The sequence below is a fragment of the Rousettus aegyptiacus genome, unplaced genomic scaffold, assembly GCF_014176215.1.
Source record: "Rousettus aegyptiacus isolate mRouAeg1 unplaced genomic scaffold, mRouAeg1.p scaffold_m13_p_3, whole genome shotgun sequence".
NCBI lineage: Eukaryota > Metazoa > Chordata > Mammalia > Chiroptera > Pteropodidae > Rousettus > Rousettus aegyptiacus.
The window spans coordinates 84358588-84382097 of NW_023416306.1; the positions used below are offsets into that span (position 1 = coordinate 84358588).

General features: G+C 40.8%; 1 protein-coding gene and 1 pseudogene across 4 annotated transcripts in view; one reads left to right on the forward strand and one right to left on the reverse strand.

Annotated features, from left to right (window-relative positions):
* Nucleotides 1-23510, reverse strand: part of THSD4 (thrombospondin type 1 domain containing 4) — a 536848-nt gene that overhangs the window by 37205 nt on the left and 476133 nt on the right. For all 4 annotated transcript variants that reach the window (XM_016126817.2, XM_016126819.2, XM_036238506.1 and 1 more), the window contains one exon: nucleotides 596-771. In XM_016126817.2, the coding sequence (XP_015982303.2) occupies nucleotides 596-771 (176 nt within the window). The remainder of the gene's footprint in view (nucleotides 1-595; nucleotides 772-23510) is intronic.
* On the forward strand, nucleotides 21413-21530 carry LOC118601182 (annotated as a pseudogene).

The following is a 23510-nucleotide window of genomic DNA, read 5'->3' on the forward strand; positions in this document are numbered from 1 at the left end:
AAACGTTTTTACTTTTGGGTAACTTAATAATTTAGTTTCTCGTAAAATAAATTGAAGTTTTGTCTTCTGTGAAGCACAGAACTTCTAGTAAATCTCTGCATTGTTATTCTGAGCTTTATTGTGTCATCTGGAGTATTCTGGAATTCTCCTTTCTTCATTTGCTTTAATAGAATTTGAAGAGGGCTGGGAACTGTGAGCCGGTCTTGTCTTGCTTGAGGCATTTGCTTTCTTTTGCCATAAAAAGAAAACATGCCAAATTAGCATTAGGAGGAAAGTGCCTGGAGGAGATCCAATGCTCATGAAATAAAGGATATGTTTTGCCTCTGATTTGGTTCAACAAGTAAAATTGGTTTTACTGCGTCAATAAACTCCGAGGGTTATAAGCATCTGGTAGAGTTTAAGGTTTCTGTAAGCTAGGTACATTCAGGGCGAATGGCAAAGATGAATGCCAAGATTTAAGGGCACCTCAAAAGACTTCGCTCAAATGGTTTTATCGAGGATGGGCAATGATGTGTTGCTTATTTGTTCCAAGTGTGGGCCTTAGAAGTAACAAGATACCAAATCCAGAGAACACCCCAGAAATATCCAAACTCACATAAACATCCAAGATCTCATTAGTGGGACCTTCGGCCAAAAAGGACTCTCCGGCAGTACTAGAAATCTCATTTGGACGCTTGTAGGTGAACATCGTCCCTCCGCCCTCGTATTTTCCAGGCCGGTCAATCGCCCAGTTCCCGTTGATGATGGAGCGGCCAGAACGACTTCGCAAGGCTGTCGAGAAAAATGAGATAGTTTCTCAAGTAAGCCCTGGGTGTGCACAAAAATCCGAACCGACACCCTTCACCCCAGTTGCTGGGTGATTTATTCATCAAGTTTTTCATTAGGATCCACTGTGTGCCAGGTGCCGATGGAGGCCGTGGGGCAGGATAGGACATCTAGATCACATCCTTTTGGGCTTAATCACCTCTTCAACCCATTTAGATCCCTTCCACCACTTGGACGTAGAAATGAAGGGTGCGAGTGAGAAGGATGTGGAAAACGATGAGGAAAGAAGAAAGTTAGAGGAGGAAGATAAAAGGGAGGGGGAGGGGAAATGATATTATATCGCATTATCTAGGTGAGAGGTTGCACATTGGCAGCTCACGGGCTGATTTTGGCCCGCAGATGGGCTTAGTTTGGCCTTCATAGTGTTTTTTAAAAAGTATAATTGAAAGTAAATTTAAGAATTGGGAGATTTCATATAAAAAATTTAGAGTTCTAGCTTGTCTTGTAAAACAAGAAGACATGTTAACATTGGCTCCGTTCCCTCAGGGCAGCACTCAGTTGGCGCTGTGGCGGACAGGCACCTTTTAGTTGGGGCCTGTATGCTCCGGTTTGCCCTAATCCCCACCACTCCCTAATATTCCCCAACACTGAGGCTAAGTCTCAGTTTTTTACCCATTTATTAATGAATATGAGTTATTTATTTTCTTCGTGATCATGCTTGCATTGCTTTTTTCTTGTAACTTTTCTACTTGTACTTATCCTCAAAGTGGCAAAGCTAAAGATAGGCAAAGAGGTTTCACATGATTTTCTCCTACCTGATCAGCTTCATTTATTTATAATCACCTCCCTGACTCCCTGGGCTTTTGAGGCTGTGAACTATGTGAGGTACTTCCACATACACTCTCAAAATTAACCCTGGCGACATTGCTAAGCAGATGCATAGCCTCATCTTTCAGAGGCCAGAGGGAATTTGTTCAAATTCACTAAGATGGTGAGTGGAATCCACACTCAGAAGGGAGGTAAGAAACAAGGATCGGGGTTACTGAGAGAAGAAAGGACAGTACGTGAGAGCAGACTTTCTTCCCTTAGACATGTGGCATTTTGAAACCCACAAGCCAATGGCAGCTTGGGTTAAAGGAGGACCTGTTTTTAAGTGCCATGTACATAGTGGGCCCCATGATGGTCACTGGCTCTGTGAACTTTCACTTTACAGAATTGCTAAATTTACTTTTTTATAATGCATTGTGGAAAAATTTATACACAAACAAAAGTAGTGAGAATAATATAATAACCTCCAGGTACCCATTCCTCAGCTTCAACAATGACCAACTCATGGCTTATCTCGTTTCACTTTACAATTCCCAGATCCCATTTATCTTTATATTTTTCAGTAGTTGTCTCTAAAACATAAGGACTCTTAGTTTATTAAACCCATTTTCAGCAGCGATTCTACAACGGGCCTTCCCAGGCCTGCAGAGTCAGAGGCTGCTTGAAGGGGTGGATGAGCCTCCTGTTTTCAAGGTGGCCTCCCCTGCAGACACTACCCCTGGCTGGCTGGTTACCATGGCTACCAAGAGACACAGCTGTGGAACACTGATTACCGAATTATAAAGTGAATTCAGTTTACTGAGTGGCAAAGGAGGTCAAGAATAGAGACTAAGGAAAAACAGGTTTGGGTCTATTTTCCAGGAAAAATCACACTTCTCGAGAGTGGTCCATACAGTGTTTTCACCTTTTCACTTCCCGTTCATTCCTCAACCATCTCTTATTTGACTCCTGCCTCCATTATTCCATTAAAAGAATTCAAATTAATGTCCTCAAGACCACCATGTTGCTAAACCCAGTGGGTATTTCCCAGGCCTCCTCTTACTAGACATTTCGGCAGCATCTGACACTACTGACCACTCCATCTTATCTGAAATATTCTTTCACTGGTCTCTGGATACCACACTTGACTTGCTTTTCACCTGCTCCCACGTTTCTCTGTTTTTATTTTCTGTCACATCTTTCCTACTCGGCTATTAAATATTAGCATCCTTGAAGGATTAAGAGTAGATGTGATTTGGGAGCTGTATTTCTTTCACGGGCCATTTCACCTATGCCTATGGCTTTAATTACTATATCCAGTGACTTCCAAATATATGTTTCCAGTCTGGACTTTCCCTCTGGTCCCATACTTTTATTTCTAATTGCTTACTTGACAGCTTCACTCAGATGTGTTGTCTAAGACTGAACTCATCCCTGACCTCTTCCAGTGTTTCTTATTTCAGTAAATGGTACTACCATCCATCTATTTAGAAACATAGGAATCATCCTGGACACCTCCTCTCTTCTTAATCCCCTATATTCAATCCATCATCAAATTTTAGTTGACCTTCTCCATATTTCTTGAACCCATCTGCTTCTTTTCATGTCCAGTGCTATAATCGAGGGCCAGCCTACCATCAGAGCTCATCTGGACTAACTCAAAAGCCTTCTAATTGGTCTTCCTGTTTCCCTTCTTTTCAGCCAGAGTGATCTTTTCACTTTGGTAGATTTGATTACCAACTAAGGCTCAGAATCCATCAATGGCTGTCTATCTCTCTAGGGGAAAAAACTCCTAATCATCAGTAGGGCTAGAGCCCCAGGTGATGTGATCCAGTCTCGCCTTGTGTCACTGTCCTTCTCTCTGTGCTCTGCTCTGGCCTTCTTTTAGCTCGTCTAATACATTGCGTTCCCTCCACAATATTGTTCCTTCTTCCAGAAGTGCTTCCCCTAACCCCCAATCCTATTTGTTCTTTAGATGTCAGTTCCTCAGGGCAGTCTTCTCCCACCCCCGGTCCAGGCCTGTCATTTCTCTCATATGCTCTAAGACATGCAAGAGCCTTTCCTTTAAGATACTTAACTCAGTTTGTACATACACCCATCCAGAGCATGGTTCATAATTGATGTCTGTCACCCAGTACACCATAAGCTCCAAAAGGGCAAAAACGGTGGCATTTCCTCACTGTTATAGCTCTAGAGACCAGCATAGTGTTTGCCACATACGAGACACTTCATTATTCACTGAATGAAAGAAATATATAGTAAAAAAAAAAAAAAAAAAAAAAGGCAGCAGCTCAAAGGACAGGCGAAGAATGATAAATAGGCAAGTCACAGAAAACCAAGTATAAATATCCCATTAGTACATAATAATATGCTCTACCTTCCTTATAGTTTAAGAAATGCAAACAAAACCACAATGGGATATTCTTGACCCACCAGGTTGGCAAATGTTTTAAAAGTGTTAATGCCACCAGAATTGACAGGTGTACGAATAAGCAAGAACCCAAAATGTTGTTGGTGGGCATGTAAACTGATTCAACCATATTGGAGGGCTGTTGGTTACACCTTTAAAACTTTAAGTGCCCATACACTTAACCTAAGAATTGTACTCATAGGAAACTACTTGAGTGATACCCTTCTCTAAATATAGAAAAGGGTTTGTAACAAGGATATTCTCTGCAGATTTTTTAGATATAAAAAATGAAACCTGAATATCCATTAGTAGAAGATTGCTTAAGTAAGTCGTCATACTGGGTATCCACACAGCATGGCCCTAAAACCAATGAGACAGGTATCCGTGCGTGGGTATGGGAAGCACCTGTGATACATTTCTAAGGAAACAAGAATGCAGAACAGTGTGTTTGGTATGATCTCATTTGTGTATACCTTTAAATAGAAGCATGCACATAAAACATGTAGGCACATGCATAAAACATTTTAGAGAAAGACAGTCATAAAACTGTTAACATTTGGGGACAGGAACTGGTGTTTAGGTTGGGGTGGGAGATGAGAAGGGAGCCATTTAGTTTCCATTTTACATCTTTTTACTTCCACCTAAAATATGTTTTACCAAATGCCTACATGACTTTCTTCAAGGCTTAAAAATTTTAATTAATATAAAGGACACAATGCAGGCAGAAATACTCCTGAGAGATATACACATTTTCCCCTTTTTACAACTTCTTGTTAAAATCCCATTCAGAGCATAAGAAACTCAGAAGTGAGGTGGGTTCTGGCTAACATTTTTATTACTGTTAATGGTAATATTGTAGAAGATGTTACTATCTGGAAACCAAAAAGTCCAGTAAAGAACCACTTGAAATACTGCACGGGAGAGAGCTGCAGGGGCCTCCCAGGAAATGAAAACTGGAGGCCCTGCATCTTTCTACCATCTACTACTACTCCCCATGCATCCCCTCTAAGAGCTTAGACGAGTCTTTAATCATAACAGCAAAGCATAAAAAACAGCCATATCAGATTTTTAGCAAACATGGTCCTGATTCCATATGCTCATAGGTTAGCTTCTGAAATAGCTCTAAAACTAGCCCCTGGTCTGGCATGTGAAAACAGCTGCATCTACAGTTTTAGTGCCTGTAAGCAGTTCCAGGGCTATAAATGGTGTCCAGGACTACCCCACAAAAAGATGCAGGTGACTCATGATTATTGCTAGTGGGTGTGTTCACTGAAGGTCAAGCTTGTTTGGTAGAGCCTGTTTGAAAGGCAACTTCACAGCTATGTCAATATGAGGAAATCTCCACTCTTATTCGACGCTCCGTTTTATTCCACTTTTAGTTGTCAGCACTGGGCATATATATTTGGCCTAAACTATCTGCACCAGCAATGCCTTTCTCCAAGATTCACTTAAACATATAGGATTCACTTAAACATCCAAGCCCTGCTTCTCATATCATGTACCCCATAATCTTATCTTAATGCCCGTCGTTGACCTCTGGCTTCCATCATCAAATAAAGAAGGTGGTTTCCTTACAGCAAACAGATCACTGTGATGCGGATGTGTTTCTTCTTTTGGAAAGCGAAAGTTAAGTTTTTTCTAGTAGCAAAATTCCAAGCTTCTTAATATTTCAGTAGTTCTTAGAAGTTATTTGGGAAGTATCACAACAAACTCGAGGGCGGAGGGCCCTGATGTCACTGGTCACCGCCAGGTGGAGGTCTGCGCCCTGGCATTTTCCATCTAGTTTCTGAGCTTCCACAGAAGCCCACATGTGGGCGCAAACCCAAGTGAGTCTCAGATATGGTAGCTAATCTGGATGACCTGAAAACGCAACACAACTATCCACTTCATACTGCCACTTTGGAGGGGTCTGTCAATTACATCTTTATTTTAGCATTCCTTCTATTATAAATCACTATGCTGTACACCTGAAACTACAAAGCATAATAGTATTTAGCAGTACTGTGACTTTGTCACCAACAGAAATCACAAATGACATTACAGATGTTACAGATATTTTGAAATCCATTGTTATTTTGAAATTGTTAGACCTTCCATAAGATCTCCTATTTTAGTGTGAAATAAGCACGTTACTATATTGCAAATTTGTTCTCTAAAAATATTTTGATAAATATTTCAATATAATTGGTTTCCTTTGTACTCTTCTATATCTTGTTTATGGATTTAAAAATAGTATTCTGAGAAGGTATCCCTAGACTGCCAAGAGAGACCATTGCACAAAAAAGTGAAGAATCTCTGGTTTAACGATTGCTGGTTTTCATAACACAACTGTAATAACTTTCTGTGGTGACAGAAGGTAACTGAACTTATTGTGGTGATCACTTTGTAATGTATATAAATATCAAATCACTATGCTGTACACCTGAAACTAATATAATATTATATGTCAATTATATTTCAATAAAAACAACCCACAAATGAACTCATAATATGAATACCAATCCTATAAGGCAAGCAGGACACATATTACCTTTCTTACACAGAAGAGGAAATTGGCTCAGAGAGATTAAGTTGTTTGCTCAAGGTCGTAGACTATTATGCAGGGTTCAGGACTTGAACTTTGATGCTCCAATTCCATATTCTTTCCCTTACACCAGTAGTTCTCAATTTGTGGTCTTTGGACCAGCAGCATCAGTATCTCTGGAAGCTGTCAGATGCGCAGGGTCAGGCTGGATGAATCAGAACTCTGGGGTGAGATCATCAAGCCCCCGGGTGACTGTGGTGCATTTAAAGTTGGAGAACCACTGCGGTGCACCTTCCCTCATCTCTTATTTTTGAGTCTTGGTCAAAAGAGAAGCCTTCTCCATCAAGGGAGGAAAGGTTTCACCTCTCATCTTCTGCTCATCCTGAGCAACAGGATGGACACCGAGCAGAGGGAAGCAAAAGGGCCTGTCCGTGGGTGGCAGCCCTCATTGCACCCTCCTACCAAAGCGCTCACCACATGCCCACCCTCCCTGTCTGTGAGCACGTGGGGTTTCCAGAGCCAGCTTCTTCATAGTTATCAGCAATCGGTCCTAGAGGACGACGCCTATGACTGTGTGACTTCATACACAAGGCTTAAGCCATCAAGGGTTTGGTTTGTGACTAACCCTTGGGAAGGGGAGAAGTATAAAAGAGAGTCCAGTTCAACTCAACACAAAATTCTCTCCATTGTAAAATCTTAGGATGCACAATTTCCCCCATTTTCCCATTACTGACGCTGGATGCGTCTTACAACAGAAAAGCAGTAGCTGCCAGGCAGATGATTAAGTTCTGATGTAGTTGTCATTTCCTGAACACATGTGAAATTGGTCTGGTTAGGTCATTTCAGTTGAGTTAATTGCATTGGCAGCCCGATTTGTAGCTGCATTAAAATTTTTTAAAAATTAGGATATAACTTATATATAGCAAAGTATTTAAATTGCAAGTTTATGACTTGATTTTTTTTTATATTTGTATCACATCTGTTACTACCTGAATAAAGATATATTTCAGCCCCCCAGGAGATTCCTTTTTCTCCCCCTCAAGGGTTACCACTACTTTGCTGTGCACCACTATAGTTTTTCCTGTTTTTGAGAATAGTGGTACACAGCAGAGTATGCATATAATACCATGCATACTCTTTTGTATTGAACATCTTTACTTAACATATCCACAAGATATGTTCACATTGTTGCATTTATTGGTCCATCCTTTTTCACAGCAGTTTCGTATTATACTACATGAACGTGCCACAATTTATTTCGTTTTTCTTTTATTGGTTGAGTTTTGGGTTGTTTCCAGGTTTTGGCACTTTGTGGGTAATGCTGCTATAAACATTCTTATATGTTTTTGGTGGACATAGTCCTCATTTCTGTTGGAGATATACCCAGAAGTAGAATTGCCAGGACATAAGTATATGCGTGCTTGGTTGTAGTAGGCATGAGCTGAGAGTGGGCAAACATTTTTCCTAAGTGTTGTCCCCTGGGGCTAACGTCGTTGGGAGCCAGGGCCCTCCCTGTGGAAAAGGGGATGCACAAATATGGAACGGGGGAGGGCAACACAACTGTGGTAATGGATTTAAATTTGGGGCAGCGTGAATTTATGACCTTGAGATTATGTAAATGTGCATGTTTATATGTACAGGCATATATTTACATGTATGTGAGCATGCATATTTTTATGTATGTGTATGCATATGTACGTGCATATATTGCCTAGCTCTGTCTGCTAAGAGAGCTAGGAGGCAAAAACACTCCACTAGCAATAAGCATACCTAGCAACTTAATCTTGGTCTCTAATACCATTCCTCATCAAAAGGCACCATTTCCTGGGAAATGACTAGATTTAGGGATGGGGCAGCCTAGGTACTAGGTAAGTCTGGACATGTTTACAAAAACAGTGGGGACATGTCACAAGGGCATGGGCATCACCTTGAAGGGGCTCTTGCTGGCCACATCTGGAACATTTTGAGCATCCAATTAAGTATGGTAATGAATTATGATTTTTTTTTAAAAATGAAATTTATGAGTTTTTACCAACAGTATGGAGATTATTATTATAAGTGTAATAAATACATGGGGGACAAGGGAGAGCCCTTCCATTACAGGGGTTTCAAGGACTGGCTGGTAAACATGGAGTGCTGGAGTTGGAAAATCATTTTGCAATCATCATGGTGAAGATTGGATCGGCAAGAATCATCATCAATGGATGTTAAACTTTGGGGGAAATTTTGATGTCCCCTGGTCTTATTGATCCCTCAAACTGCTTATTAGTTGCAAGGGAGAAAGAGAAAGAATAATTATCCAGTGGAGAAACCGGGCAGCACTTTACCAGGTGTTCAAAATTAATATCGCCCATGAGAAAAGGTGGACGTCATTTGCCTCCTGATATGGTATCTTGTAGAGGACACACAACCACTAGCAGGGTCCTGGGTGAAAGGGTATCATTTCATTAGACAATGAGGAACATTCTATTTTTCAAAAGTAGGGTCCCTGTGTTCTTCAAAAATGTCAGTATCATGAAAGACCAAGAAAGTCCCTGGAAACAGATTAAAAGAGGAGAAAGAGAAATGCCAACTGAATGTAATACCTGACCCTAGAATGGATCCTGAAATGGAGGAGGAAAAATGTTGTAAAGGCTATCATTAGGTCAATCGACAAAACCGGTATATGGTTGGTAAATTAAATACTTTTAAGTATTGTATTAATATGAAGCTGTCAGCTGTAGTACGGTTTCAAAAGAGAATGTCCCTATTCTTAGGAAATACTCACTGAAGCGGAGCTCTTTACGCATAAAGGGCCATAATATATATAACATCCTCGAATGGTTCAGAGGAAAAACATATCGGTGATTCTAGATAAACAGAATACGTGGGTTCTTTGTACTCTTTCTATTTTCGCTACATTTTATGAACTTTAAATTACAGAGACTGCTTGGCTTACAATGGGGTTACATCCTGATAAACCCATGGTAAGTCGAAAATGTCATCTACTGAAATGCATTCAATCTACCCAAAGCCAGCACTTTGCAGCTGAGCCTTAAACCTGCTCAGAACACTTAAAAACATTAGCTGAGAGTGGGCAAACTCATCTAGCGCAGAGCCTGTTTTATAGTAAAGTTTTGGCTGTTTCATGTAATCTACTGAATATTGTATTGAAAGCGAGGAACAGAATGGCCGTTTGGATCCTCATCATTAACTTGCACAGCTGAAAGCACACTGGGCCTGGAGACTGTTTGAAGTACCGAACTAAAACAAAAACGCCGCTAGCACAACGCACCGCGGAGTCTCGCTGTTTCCCCTGGCGATCCCGGCGGCTGGAGCTGCGGCTGGGAGCTCCTGCCACTGCCCCGCGCCACCACGAAGAATCATGCCGCGTCACAGCCTGGGAAAGATCAGAACTCAAAATTCCAAGTGTGGTTTACTGTATGCGAATCACTTTCACGCCATTGTAACATGGATTAAACAAGGTCGAAAAATCGTTAAGTCGAACCATTATAAGTCGGGGAACATCTGTATTTCCAAATAAAAAGTTTTTAAAACATACAGTTGACTCCTTCTCCCTCAAATGCTCATGCCTGGGTCTCACTTCCCAGAGGTTTGGGTTTAATTGGTTGGGGCACAGCCTGGGCATTGAGTGATTTAAAAGCTCTCCAGGTGATACTGATTACAGCCAGAACTGGACTAGATAACAGAATTTCCCAAGCCAGCAGAAGTTGATGCTACTGATTTCTGCATTTGCAACCACTACTCTGTTGCTCCAATTCTATTTTTCAAAAGCTTGAGCTAACCTTTAGGAGTAACTGCTAAAGTACATAATTTGATGAAGGAAAAACAGAGTGTAAAATCAAACAAGAAACTCAGACAAGCCCCAGTATTCCTTAAAGTGCTTTGTACTTCTACTACTAGGTATAAAAATGCTAAAGGAAGGCCGTGTGCACAGATCACACAAATCATTCTGTCACTCTTTTGCTCCACAAAACTATCTGAGGCCAAAAACGGTGCAGAATGAGCTTTAGGATCTGAATAAGAAAGCTTGGAGTCCAACTTCGATGGTGATAGAAAGTAGCATCTCTATATAAATACGTGTTATAGCTGGCTTCTATTATTAAGTTTATTTCTCTGTGCTACTATTATATGTTTATATACCTGCCTCACTTGCTAGAAGGTGAGTGCTTTAAAGGCAGATACTGTGACATAATGCATTTTTGCCCACTACTTGGCTCTTGGTTGGCACTCAATAAATGCTTGTTGTATAGAAGTAAATTATCGGCTGTATTGTTCTGATCTATTATTTTAACCTTGGAGTTCAGATAAGAGAGTCTTGGAAATTCCTTAAAGTCCTGTTTATCTGGATATTCCTGTTTAAGAATTCCAATCTCAAAAATGTCCTCCATTCATTCTGGCCCAAATGGTAAACACACACAATGATGCATTAAAATTCTATTAAAAAAAAAAAAAAGCATTTCTTTTGAGGTCGATCCAGGCCCAGTTTGATAAAATGTCCAAATTATGGTTTCTGTTAAACAAATATACGCACGTATCATAGTAATTTTTTAGTTCAGATTCGCTTTGGCGTTTGGGGTTTGGAAAAAATTGAACTCGTGTGATTTTCTAAAATATGATGTAACACATTTGGACTGAAAATCAGAGTATCAGAGAAATAAGGTTGGCTTTCTCTTTGGCACTCTATGATCCCATGTTGTGAGGGGTTTGAATAAAGAGAAATGCCAAGTCTTTGTTCTTATTTCATTGCTAAATTACAGCTAAATACAGCTAATTCTCATTCTTTAAGATATTAACATTTGATTTATTTCAACTCCAAATTTCCTTTGAATACTTACTATTAAGAAAGTTTGTGTGTTTTTAAGCCCCCAATAATATTGTATGAACTAGATTCCACCTATGGTTGAAATGAGAAAATAAACTGGGCAAAGAAGTATTGAGAGTCTGCAAACGTAGGACATGGCCCTCAACTTTGGGAGCTCAGACTAATGCAATGTGAATAGAGAGGCTGATAAAATTTCCATGGAAGGGCAGAAGAATCTTGGACAGGAGGTAGCATTTGGGCAGGAATTTGCAGGGTGAGGAGCAGTTGACTAGGCAGAGGGTGGGGGTGGGGAGGGCATCTGGGGACAGAGAAGGGCATGGACAAAGGCAGAGGCAGGAAGACACCCTTGGAGGGGTGGGGGACAGCCTGGTATGCTAGAGAAAGGGCGTCATGTGTTGCTGGGGACTGGAGTTGGGTACGGGGTGTGGAGTGAGAGCCCCTGGAGATGAGGTTGGAAGGGAGACCACAGGCTGACAGTGAGGACTGAACTGTGGGCGCTTGGGAGCTGTGAAAGGGGTTCGATCAGGATAGAGACCTGGTTTTTAGAGATAGCATTGGCTGCTGAATAGGAAGAGGTCCAAAAGTTCGTTTGCACCACAATCCCTGAGCACCTGCCATGCCCCCTCCCGCGCCTGGAGAGAACCCGCTGTGCCACCGCAGCCATCTTGAGGCCACGCTCTCCCCTCTGGGCTGGAACGTCCGCTACCCACAAGCAGGGACGGACCACGTCTGCCCTTCAGAAGGAATTCCAGGAGTCTCCTACTCCAGCGGGCCTCATTATAGTTCAGTTAATTGAGAGCTCAATCTACCGTCTTTCTCACCATAAGTAAGCCTACTTCCTGACCCCTCCTTAAAAAAAATATTATTCCCCCATGACTCAGATTCAAAGATTCATTTTTGGCACTTTCCTATCTTTCTTTCCCCTTAGGCAATCACTCATCAGGCATAGTGTATCCTCTGAGCTGCTGCCCTGTTGGTCTCCCTCCCTTTCCTCCTCCGCCCAGTTGCTCCTACATCCAGGTTCTCTCTGCCTCACATGTGGACCGTAACAGAGAATCGCAGATCTCCTTGCATGCTCTCAAGATTAATATTTCAAAGTATACCTTTCCTCCTGCCTCTCCTCTGACCCTACATTTCCAAGCCCGAAGGGTGAAGTCCACCTTCCCAATTCACAGTCAAGGTCTTGTGGATTTCACTCTACCTTCAACCTCCTCACACAGACCCCCTTGTCTGCATTCAACTAAGTATGGAAAACGTCATGTCAGTAATTAGTGTCCCTACTTAAAAAAAAAAATCTATTGTGATTTTTCATAGGGCATAAGCCCTGTCTTATATATTTCCTGACAATAAGACCTCAGTAGATGTTGTCAGATACTCCCGGCGACCCCTCTCAACCTGAGGGTCTTGTTTAAGTGTTTCTACCTCCTGTTTCTAACTTCTTAACCATAATCTTAATGTCCCTCTATGCCCTGCTCTTTGAGGCTTAATCAATTGCTGTCTTGATGGTTTTACTATTCTAAATGCTGATTCTAAGCTCCTCAAGATTTCTTTTAACCTTAGGAGTGGGAAGTAGAATTAATCAGACTCTTCAGTTCATTATACTTTATAGCCCACCTCTCTTGTCTTATTTTATTTTTCTCTTCAGGCTGGATTCCCACTGCCATCACCCCCTGCCCACCCCAGGAAGCACCTATGCTATTGTGATCTAAATGTATATGCGTAATTCATACAAGCCTTACTGTTTTTCCAACAAGCCTCTGCATTTAGGATCCACCTTTGTTGCTGTAATGTCTGTCTAGATAATTTTTCCTCACTGTTGCATAGTATTCCATGGCAAACACCTACCTCGGCTTACTAATCCAATCCCCTAGTCATACGGGACTAATTTTTAAATTTCTTTTTATGGTCCACGGTGTCAGCAAAGAACTGGTATTTAGAAGAAACTATATAGGTATTTGTTGACAAAACACCAAAGCCAAGAAGGCCCATTTAAAAAAAAAATAGCAATCTTATCAATGGCAAAAGGAGAAGTGTTTTATCAGGGCCCATATATTTAGGTAAAAGGTGGCAACATGTTTGTAAGAATGTGCTCTCCTCCTGGCACAGACAAGGAAAACTGGAGTTGACTAAAAAAATTGTATGTTGGAAGTAGAATGAGAATTCAGCTTTTCCTCTGGTTAGCTCTGCCTCAAAAGTTTTCAGCAGGGAAATCTGTGGTGAACTCATGGAGCTGTGTTTTAGGGTCCTACATTAGAGGATTCCACGTAGGTGACCAAATGTATCCAGAAAGAAGCATCCTGCATATACAGCAAGAGGTGAAACCCCACACATTCTATAAAACGGGAAAGTGCTCTATGGACAAAAAGATAACATCATCAGTACTGCTGTGCAATTGTGCATGCTCGACATCTGCATAGCCACACAGATACCGTACTGGGCTGAACGATATTCCCCCAAATTTATGTGGACCCAGAACCTGGGACTATGACCTTATTTAGAAACAGGGTCTTTGTAGATGTAATCAAGTTAAGATATAATCAAGTTAGATTCAGGTGGGCCCTAAATTCAATATGTTTGGTGTCTTTAGGAAATAAAGAAAGTTTGGACACTCAGACACTCAGAGATACACTAGGAGAATGCCATGTGATGAGGCAGGCAGAGACTGGAGCAATCTGGCCATACGCTAAGAAGTGCCAACAATTGCCAGCAAGTGCTAGAAGCTAGGAGGGCGACATGAAACAGATTCTCCCTCTGAGCCCCAAGAAGGAACCAGCCCTCATGACACCTTGATTTCGGAATTCTGGTCTCTGGAACAGTGAGAGAATGAATTTCTGTTGTCTTAATGTACTCAGTTTGTGGTATTTTGTTATGGCAGCCCCATGAAACTAATGCAGACACCTATTATGTAGGTATCTAATATATACGTGTGTTTCACACATATGGTGGTTATAGAGTGGTGCACTTAGATCATCTTTTGCAAGACAGATTATCTTGCAAAATGCCAATACTCAAATTCAGAGTTTTCGTATTAAATAGACCCGTCATAAATAGAGAAAAAAGCCCAGAGCCTAATTCCAATTTCATAGCATAAAACTGTGGCTAAACTGGAATGACATTGGGGAATGAGCAGAATTCTCGACATCATGGGACAGTTAGTGTTTTAAATTTTGTTACACTATGAGCCAAAATTTTTTCCCTTTGATTTCACTCACACAAAATGGCTCCCATATTCTGTTCTAAGTGCATGCTCTATATATTTTTTTTAAATAAACGTATAATTGTACTTAGTTACATTCCTATTCTAGGCACTGCGTATCCCAAAGCCCTCTCCAAACTTAGGATCTGGGTGATTTTTTTTTTTAATTACAAAAATTGGTGGCTAAAAATAGGAAGCTTGAAGCAGAAGTTTGAATCCAACGAAAAAATAGAAGATCATGAGGGAAATTCCAAATGACTGATCCAATGACATTGTTGCTGAGGGTTCCAAGATGTTGGCACTAGTTCAGTCTAAACTAGTGAACTGGTAATGGCAGAAGAAGTTAGTCTAAAAAAACACAGGATGCACTTAGATGCTAATTTAATATAAGGGTTTTATTATAGAGACGTAAATGAACCCAAACCTTGGTGTTTTTTGAGTATGAGAACTCTGAGCAATAATTGCATACCAATTTTAATGTCCGTTGAGAGCAAACTTACAGAAAGAAATTCCTGTTTAATTATTTTCATGGTCGAGCTATGATTCTTGCATGTGATACTCCTCTAAGACTGAAATGAACTACTTACATGTCGAAGTTATAAGTTATGTATCTAATCTAATGATGGAAACTTGTCCATCCACTAGTTGAACAGGTCGGAAACATTTTCTCGAAATGATAATAATTTAAAACATTATTTTTTGATGAAACCAAATGGATACTAACTAGAATACAAAAATCACATTTGAAAGATAAAATAGAAAACCTCCAAGAAATCTGGACTTGCCTAGAACGACCTTGGGCTAGCTCCTTTTTCTCATGTAAGTATTAACTTTAGTTCCTAGGGGCTTAAAGGGAAAGTCTATGAAGCTCTGCTGGAGTCGATTTCTCTCTAGCCATCTTGAGAATCTGAAAATAGCATTTTAATTTTTCTCTCACACGCATCCATCCTCTGCTAGGCTCCTCTACTTTACGATCTTGGTTTACATTTTAAGAAAAAATTTTTTTCAAAATGGAAAATGTTTAACATATTAAAAATAAGCAAAGCAGTATAGTTCTCATGTTCCCACCACCAAGGTTCAAGAATCACCAACATTCATTCAGCCATTCTTCATCTATACCTCTCTAATAGCTTCATTTATCTTTTTCACTTTTTGACACTTAGGCGGGATAGTCTTGTTCTTTTTCCCGCAAGTATTCACTCAATTCAGACTCCAAGAATACAGGTAGATTTTTTTTTTTTTTTTTTTTACTTTTCTGCTTTAATTCCATTTCCAAATTTGGTTAAGGAATATAAGATAGAGCTCAGAACAGAATTAACCCCATCTCAGCACTGCTGCTACACTTGGGATGCTGAGCACCCAGTGATGATAAAATCTAGTTAGAGTGGCATAGGTCTAGAGCCACGGTTCTCACAGTGTGGCCCCTGGACCAGCAGCAGCAGCAGCAGCAGCAGCAACATCTGGGAACTTGTTAGAAATGAAAACTCTCAGGCCCCCTACAAACCTCCTGAGCTGGAATCCCTGGAAGTGGGGCCTAGAAATCCGTGAAAGCCCCTCTGGTGATTCTGTTGCACACTCCAGTTTGATAACCACTGCTCTAGAGGCTGGGCTAACTTGAGACATGGACGACTGCAAGAATCAAGGATATGATAACCAATCTACATTCTCTTAATACCAGTGTGTGCAAGTGCATGAGTATAAGCATATTTTTATTTAAAATAGCCTAAACACTTATTTCTACTTGGCAAATGGGTTATAAACTTGAGGAAGAAATTAACAAATAAAAATTCCTAGGCAAAATCTAAGTGTCTTTGCTGCTATATTTAATTTTATTGATTCTGCTTTCAAATTTTATTACAAGTTATGTGCAGTTGGCTCTCTGAAGCTTACCCATTTTAGGTATTACCCCACCCTGAAACTTACCCCATGCCTGCTATAGTAATCAGGACAGTGTGGTAATGGCCAAAGGATGAACACGTAGGTCAACGGAACAGAATAAAGTCTAGAAATAGACCCACACAAATATGGTCAGTTGATTTCTGACAAAGTTGCAAAGGCGATTCAATAAAAAAAGGGTAGGTAGTCTTTTAAACCGATGATGCTTTAACAACTGGACATCAATATGCAAAAAAATCAACCTCAACCTATAGTTCCCACTTTGCACAAAAACTAAATGAAAATGGATCCTAGAACTATGTGTCAATATAAAACTATATAACTTTCAGGATAAACGTAGGATAAAATTTTTGTGGCCTTGGGTTAGGTGAAGATTCCTTAGTTATTATACCCAAAGCAAGATCCATTAAAAGAAAACACTGATAAACTGGACTTTATCAAAATTAAAAACTTTTGCTCTGTGAAAGACTCTGTATAGATTCTATATCCAGACGGTATAAAGAACTCTTAAAATTCAACAGTAAGAAAACAAAATTCCATTTAGAAATTGGGGTAGAGAGTTGAGAAGGCACTTCGCCAAAGAAATATAAAGGTTGTATATAAGCAAATTGATTTTTCTCTATTGCTTTCCTATTTTCACTTTTACCGACTTCCGCTCTTTGTTATTTCCTTCCTTCTGCTTGCTTTGGGTTTAATTTGCTCTTTTTTCCCCCTAGTTTTTCAATGTTAAAGATTAAATTATTGACGAGATCTACTTTTCCAGTATAAGCATTTAATGCTATAAATTTCCTCTAAGCACTGCTTTAGCTGCATCCCACAAATTTTGACATGTTGTATTTTCACTTTTATTCAGTTCAAAGTATTTTCTAAGTTCACATGAGACTTATGGTGTTTCATTTCCATGTGTTGTTTAATCTGAAATAGTTTGGAAATATTATATCATAGTTGGAAAAAAACCATATTTTATAAAATTATAATTATATTAAATTTGTTAAGGTCTGTTTTATGGCCCAGAATATGGCTTATCTTGGTGCTGTTCCATGCACACTTGGAAAGAATGTGTATTTCTGCTGCTGTGGGGTGAAATGTTGCATAAATGTTAATTAGGTCAAGTTGTATATTTGCTCTATTAATTTCTTGAGAGGAATACTAAAGTCTCTAAGTATAATTGTAGATTTGTCTATTTTTTTCTTTCAGTACTAGCAGTTTTTGCTTTATGTGTTGTTTGGCTTTTGGTTAGGTACATGTGCATTCACGACAGCTACATTTTCTTAGTTATTTCTCCCTTTATTATTATGCAATTTTCCTCTTTATCCTTGATAATTTTTTCTTGTTCTGAGGTCAACTTTGTGTAATAGTAATATAGCTGTTCCTGCTTTCTTTTGATTAGTCTATCAACAGCATATCTTTTTTTTTTTAAATCCTTTTACTTTTAGTTTATTTATATCATTACATTTAGAGTGGGTTTCTTGTAGATAGCATGTCAGATCTTTTCTCAAAAATTCAATTGTGCAATATCTATCTTTATTTGGTATTTTACACTATCTACATTTGACATAATTATTGACTGGATTTAGGTGTATCATTTTTATCAGTCTTCTGTTGGTCTCTTCTGTTTTATGTTCCTCTGTTCTCTGTTTTCTTTCCTTCTTTTGGATTTGAATCATTTTCAGTATTCTATATCATTTGTCTGTTGGCATTTAGTCATATCTCTTGTACTATATTTTAGTTGTTTAGAAATTATACAAACCTCATTTGTCACAGTTTAGAGTTAATATTTACCACTTCAAGTAAAATGGAGAAGTCTTAAAAATGTATCGGTCCTCTTACTTCCCCTATTTTGTTACATTTGCCATATCTATGACATTTAATAAATTGAAATTCTTCCAATGTTATATTTTTTCTTTCAATAATCATGAATATTTTATATAATTTAAGAAGATATGACCTTGGCTTATTTTTTTTTTAACCTCATAATAATCCTGTGAAATCGGTAGCAGGAATAACGAATTCCATTTGACAGAGGAGCAAACTGATAAAGTCAGTGACTTGTCTGCATTCGTGCAACTGGCTATTAGCAGAACGGGGACTCAGCCTATTGGTCTTCATTTTCTATCCCTTTCCCTGTCCTTAGGCTGCCATGTGTCATTTATGGCTCTGGTACAGAAACTAGTCTGTGTAACACAGAGGTACCATGAAATTGTAAAAAGAAACTGAAAATGAGAACACCTGAGTTCAAGACTTGCTCTGCACACTGTAGGACACGAAGAGCTCAATCGAGGTTGAACCTCAACACATGAGTACAAAACCTGGGAATTTTAGCAAATAATATTTAAGCATTCTTCCCTTTGGTGAGCTAGAGGAGGTGGGTCTTAGATCCCAAGTGTGGCACAAAATTACAAGCAGAAATAGGGTCTAGTTTCTAAGGCACTAGCTGATGCTGTTCGTGTTCCCAACTAATGAATAGTTTAGGTCCATGATCATTTACGTTGGCTCTCCTCCATTTGGGATTTGCTACTTCTATTCGTCAAAATAATCAAGATTCCAACTACAGATGGCTGAATACGAAATTCATTTCTGTGGAAATCCCTTCCCTTAAATTGGTGTTTTTTTAAAACCATGTTCCCTGGAGTCCTAGAGAGTTTCATTAAGTTCCCAGATTTCCACAAAGTGTCCTCAGGGGTCATCATGAGAAGAGGGTTGAAGAGATGTATGTTGTGCAGGAAGGGAATCCACCTCCCTCTTCCTTTGTTTGTTTTAAATACTTAATTTTATTTGAACAAATAGTTCCCTGGAACTATTAAAAAAATTTGAAAACCTTCACCTCAGAGCATTGACTAAGCCTCTCAGGATAGGTGGGCACTTAAGGTTTGGTTCCTTTAGTCAAATCATGCATGGAAGGCTTGAGTTTGTCACCACCAAGTGACACCCAGCCTGAGTCTGGGCAGCGTCAACATCACGAACTCTCCACACCTCTAGTAGCTCACCCTTTCTTTGCTTAGTTCAAATGCTCTCAGTTCTTCTGTAGATCACCACTTTGAAAACTTGGCTACCCGTTGCAATCGCCTGGAGAGTTTAAAAAACATTGATGCCGGGCTCTCCCCCCAGAGATTCTGATGTAATTGGCTTGAGGTTCAAACCGGACAGTTGAAGTTTTAAAAGATCCCTAGGTGATTCTAATGTGTAGCAAAGTTTGGGAACCACTGCCTTAGATGAGCTGGGATCTGGAAGGCAGCTACGCTCACCACTATACCACCAATGCTGCACGAGCTGGGATCTGTACCTTTGAAGCGTCCACCCTCCCTCCCCTGGAAGCCACATGTAATGAGTCAAATCTGTCTCCCACATAGCAATATTCATAAAACCCAAAGAGAGTTTTCACTTTCCTCCCAGAGTTTTCCCCTTCCAGTTAAAATCCTGGAGGTCCCTAGATGTCTCTTCCCACAACATGTTGTCTGGCTGGTTGACATTCCCTTTAAAGCGAGGAGCCTCCCTTGGCATACAGTACACTAGGATGGATGTGATCATTCCTCAGGAGAGTAGAACTAGGGTGTCCCTCCTCCTCGCACTCTGTGGTTTTCTGCGAAGCCCTAGCACACGGCTGATTTGATAAAGAGCCCTTTTTAAACAGGTGCTGCTGCTAAGCTTTCCTCCCACCTTGCATTTGGGTGCTCATTACTAGTTACTGGCTAAGGCCATGACACCCAGAAAACCAAATCTGCGGAACCTGTAGGTAATTCACCCTTAAGTCTCTTAGTCTTTTACAGTTCCCAAAGTAAATTCACACCCTCATTTCAGCTGCCCTTATTCCAATCCTATTAGTCGGGTGAGAAAGCTAGTTTCAAAACAAAAGATTTGTGCTTGAAACCCCCAAGGTTAGTAAGTAGTGGAGCTGCGGGCACAGTTCAAGGCTCCTGCTTCCATATTTAGCGATCTTCACACCAGGCCACACTGCCTCCGACGTAACCGCAAGGAACATGGCAGGCCAGGGCCGGGACCTCACGGAACAGGAACCTCCGGTTACTACTGCTGCTCTAGCTGGCAGTGTTCCAGGGCCACCCAAGCTCTCTGCGCAGTGTGTGGAGAACCATAACCACAGGACAGGGGGCTCTGCCCCAGTGTCGAGAAAATAAGGCCAAGCTTCAGGCGTCATTATGTGCCCCTCACTCTGAATGCTGACAAAAATTATGTGGCGACTTAATAAGCACCTTGGAGCAAGGCCCCAAGTACATGGCTGAGTCATAAAAACAATAACAAAAAACAGTTTGGAGAGTGGCAACCGTTGGGCGAAAATTCATAATCCATCTCGTGATGGATCCCTTCCTGTATTTATTTAAATGTGATGACTCTTTTTTTTTTGGTTCCCAACTTTCCTTTGCCCTAGGATGAAAAAACTCCTTTCTAGCAAATGACACTGTAACTCTACGTTCTTTTAATTTCAAGCTCAGCTCTGACTTTGGATTTTGGTTTTCTGGCTCATGTTTGGGATATTCTCAGAACTTCCTCATTTCAGACTCCCATTGCTGACCTTACTATGGGTCTTAATTTCACTGATTTCACTGATTGGTTTAGAGACAGTGTGACATCTGTGGGCCAGGTGGCCTGTCCCAGGTGCAGGCAATGAGGTGGTGCACTAACTGTAGAAGATTCAAAAACGATATTAAAACTGTCTATTCTTTATTATCATCATGATAAAATACTCCTGTCTCTGTTCCTCCTCCCCTACCTTGGTATGCCACTGGTAACATTCAGTCCCAAACGTCCATCCCAACCTGCCACAGCCCTGAGCTCCATTTCCGCCCCACCTGTTGGGTAGGACAGGTGTCATGACTAACTAGGCTCAGCGAGACTTCCAGAAAATTTCCTGCACAGTTCAGATGGAAGAGAACTCTGTTAACTGTTAGAAAAAAATATTCTTCTAGAAGACAGTGCAGTTTCTATGGCAGAACTTGAAGACGAGAGAAAACTGGATTTTAAAAATCCCCAAGAGTCTACAGTCATGCCACCCTGAACAGGCCCAATCCCATCTGACCTCGGAAGCTAAGCAGGGTCGGGCCTGGTTAGTACTTGGATGGGGACCACCTAGGAAGACCAGGTGCTGTAGGTGTAAAAAATAAAAAAATAAGAGATTGTAAGGTGACAAGGTCCTTGCAATCTGTGAGGTCGACCAAGGGTTGCCTCACCTAAAAAGTAAAAATTAAAAAAAAAAAAAAATCCCCAAGCATGTTCTTTTACATGACACACTGGATATTCCCAAGCACTGGTAAGTATCTTGCTGAAAAAAGAGGGCATGAAAATTGTTTTTATTTGAAAGTCATTCATTTGAGAAAATGATGCTTTCTCCAAGCAAAATGTTAGCCTTGCCTGGTTAGAAGTTAATTACAGTATTTATTGCTTAAAGCCAGCCTGGAATTTTGGCTTGAATTCTTACAAGCCTATGATTCAGGGGGGAAATCACCTATTCAACCCAAGGCCAGTGAGCAAAAGGTTGATCTGATAACTGCCTACTTCAAAAGAGCCTGAGATAAGAAATAAGTCCCAGAGGGTGTAAAAAACAAAGCTGTGGTTTTAGATCCAGGAACGTTATCAAGGAGCTACAGGAATGTTTTGTTACTGAGATTGGAGCTAAATGAGGAAATGACTTAAAAGGATCAAGTGGTTAGTTGCCTTGATCCTAAAATTAATAATGTCCCCGTTCTTTTGATATCCTCAATATTCACATACTGTTTTAATTAAAATATTTGGACTTTGAAGTCCAGTGCAAGCAGAGAAATCACGCATTTGATATGTGGCTTAATGGACGTTAGCTTTATCATTCTAACCTGTCTCATGAGCAAACATTATCCATGTAGGTCATCTTGTGCCCGTCTTCTGGGCGGGGCATCACTGACTGACCTGTTTGGGCCTCTGGACATCATGGCTATGTTTTCCTGCTGTCCCTTCCTTGGTCCCTATCTGACTTTGGACTTTGGGCTTCTCCTAGGGTCAGAGCCTTAGCCCTTTGGTTTTCTTCTTCCTGTGTGACTTGATCCTAGGGCTTCAGCACTCACCCCCTGCCCCTTCTATGATTCTCCAGCCCAGCCCTCCCACCTCAGCTTAGAGACTTCACTTCCAACTGTCAACAGGCCATGTCCTTGACCTTAATCCCTCCTTCCTCCTTCAGGATCAGTTTCCATTAAACATTCCTTCTCTCTTCCATTTCTTATCTCGCCCTCTCTCTGCCAGCTCCTCCTCATCTTCCAATAAACACGTTTAAGTCTATCCAAAGTTAAAAAAAAAAAAAAAAAAGAAACTCAAGTGGTCTCAGCCTTGGCACCCCTTAATCTCTCATCTCCGCTTCACTGTCAAACTTCCTAAATAACATTTACTCTGGCTGCCTTGCACCTGCAAAAGTCAAGAGTAATGTTCTAGTCTCTAGATCTAGATCTGCCTCTTCTCAGACATCATGTTTGCAGCATGTTAACCCTTTTTCCTGGGGCACAGACCATTCCCTGTGGACTCCCTCTCATCCCTCACCTCTGGGGTATTGCATCCCTGACCCCTTCCTACCTCTAACCCGCCTCAGGTCCCCTCTGCTTCCTTCTCTCCAAAGGGAGCTGCTGCTACAGCCTCTGGTCAGCTTCTATTTCCTGTCCATTCCATCTCTTGAAGTACCCCAATCATCTACTCTGAAGAGAGGACTCCCAGTTTATATCCTTGGTCCTGACTCTTTCCTGAACTCCAGCACGTTTCCATGGTCTGCTAGAACTTTCCCTTGTACCTTTCGTAAATGCCTCTAGTTCAGCATGTCCCAAAGCTACCACACTGTTTTCTCTCCCAGCCCTGCGGCCTCCTGTTTCCGGCCCAGGTGTCCTCCCAGTCATTGGGCTGGAAAACCGTTTTCTCCCTGCTCTTCCTTTGCCCCTGGCATCGAATCAACTACAAAATCCTATTTTCAAAGTGAACTGCAATCCTCATTCCACCAAAAGTCAGAACTTCCACAGCTCCAAGCCCTTGCCTGGACGGTGCTGTGCAGGAAGGCCTGCCCTGTGTCGGGGGCACTCTGTGTGGGCACAGGCTCATTTAGGTAACGGCTCCATCTCCAGAC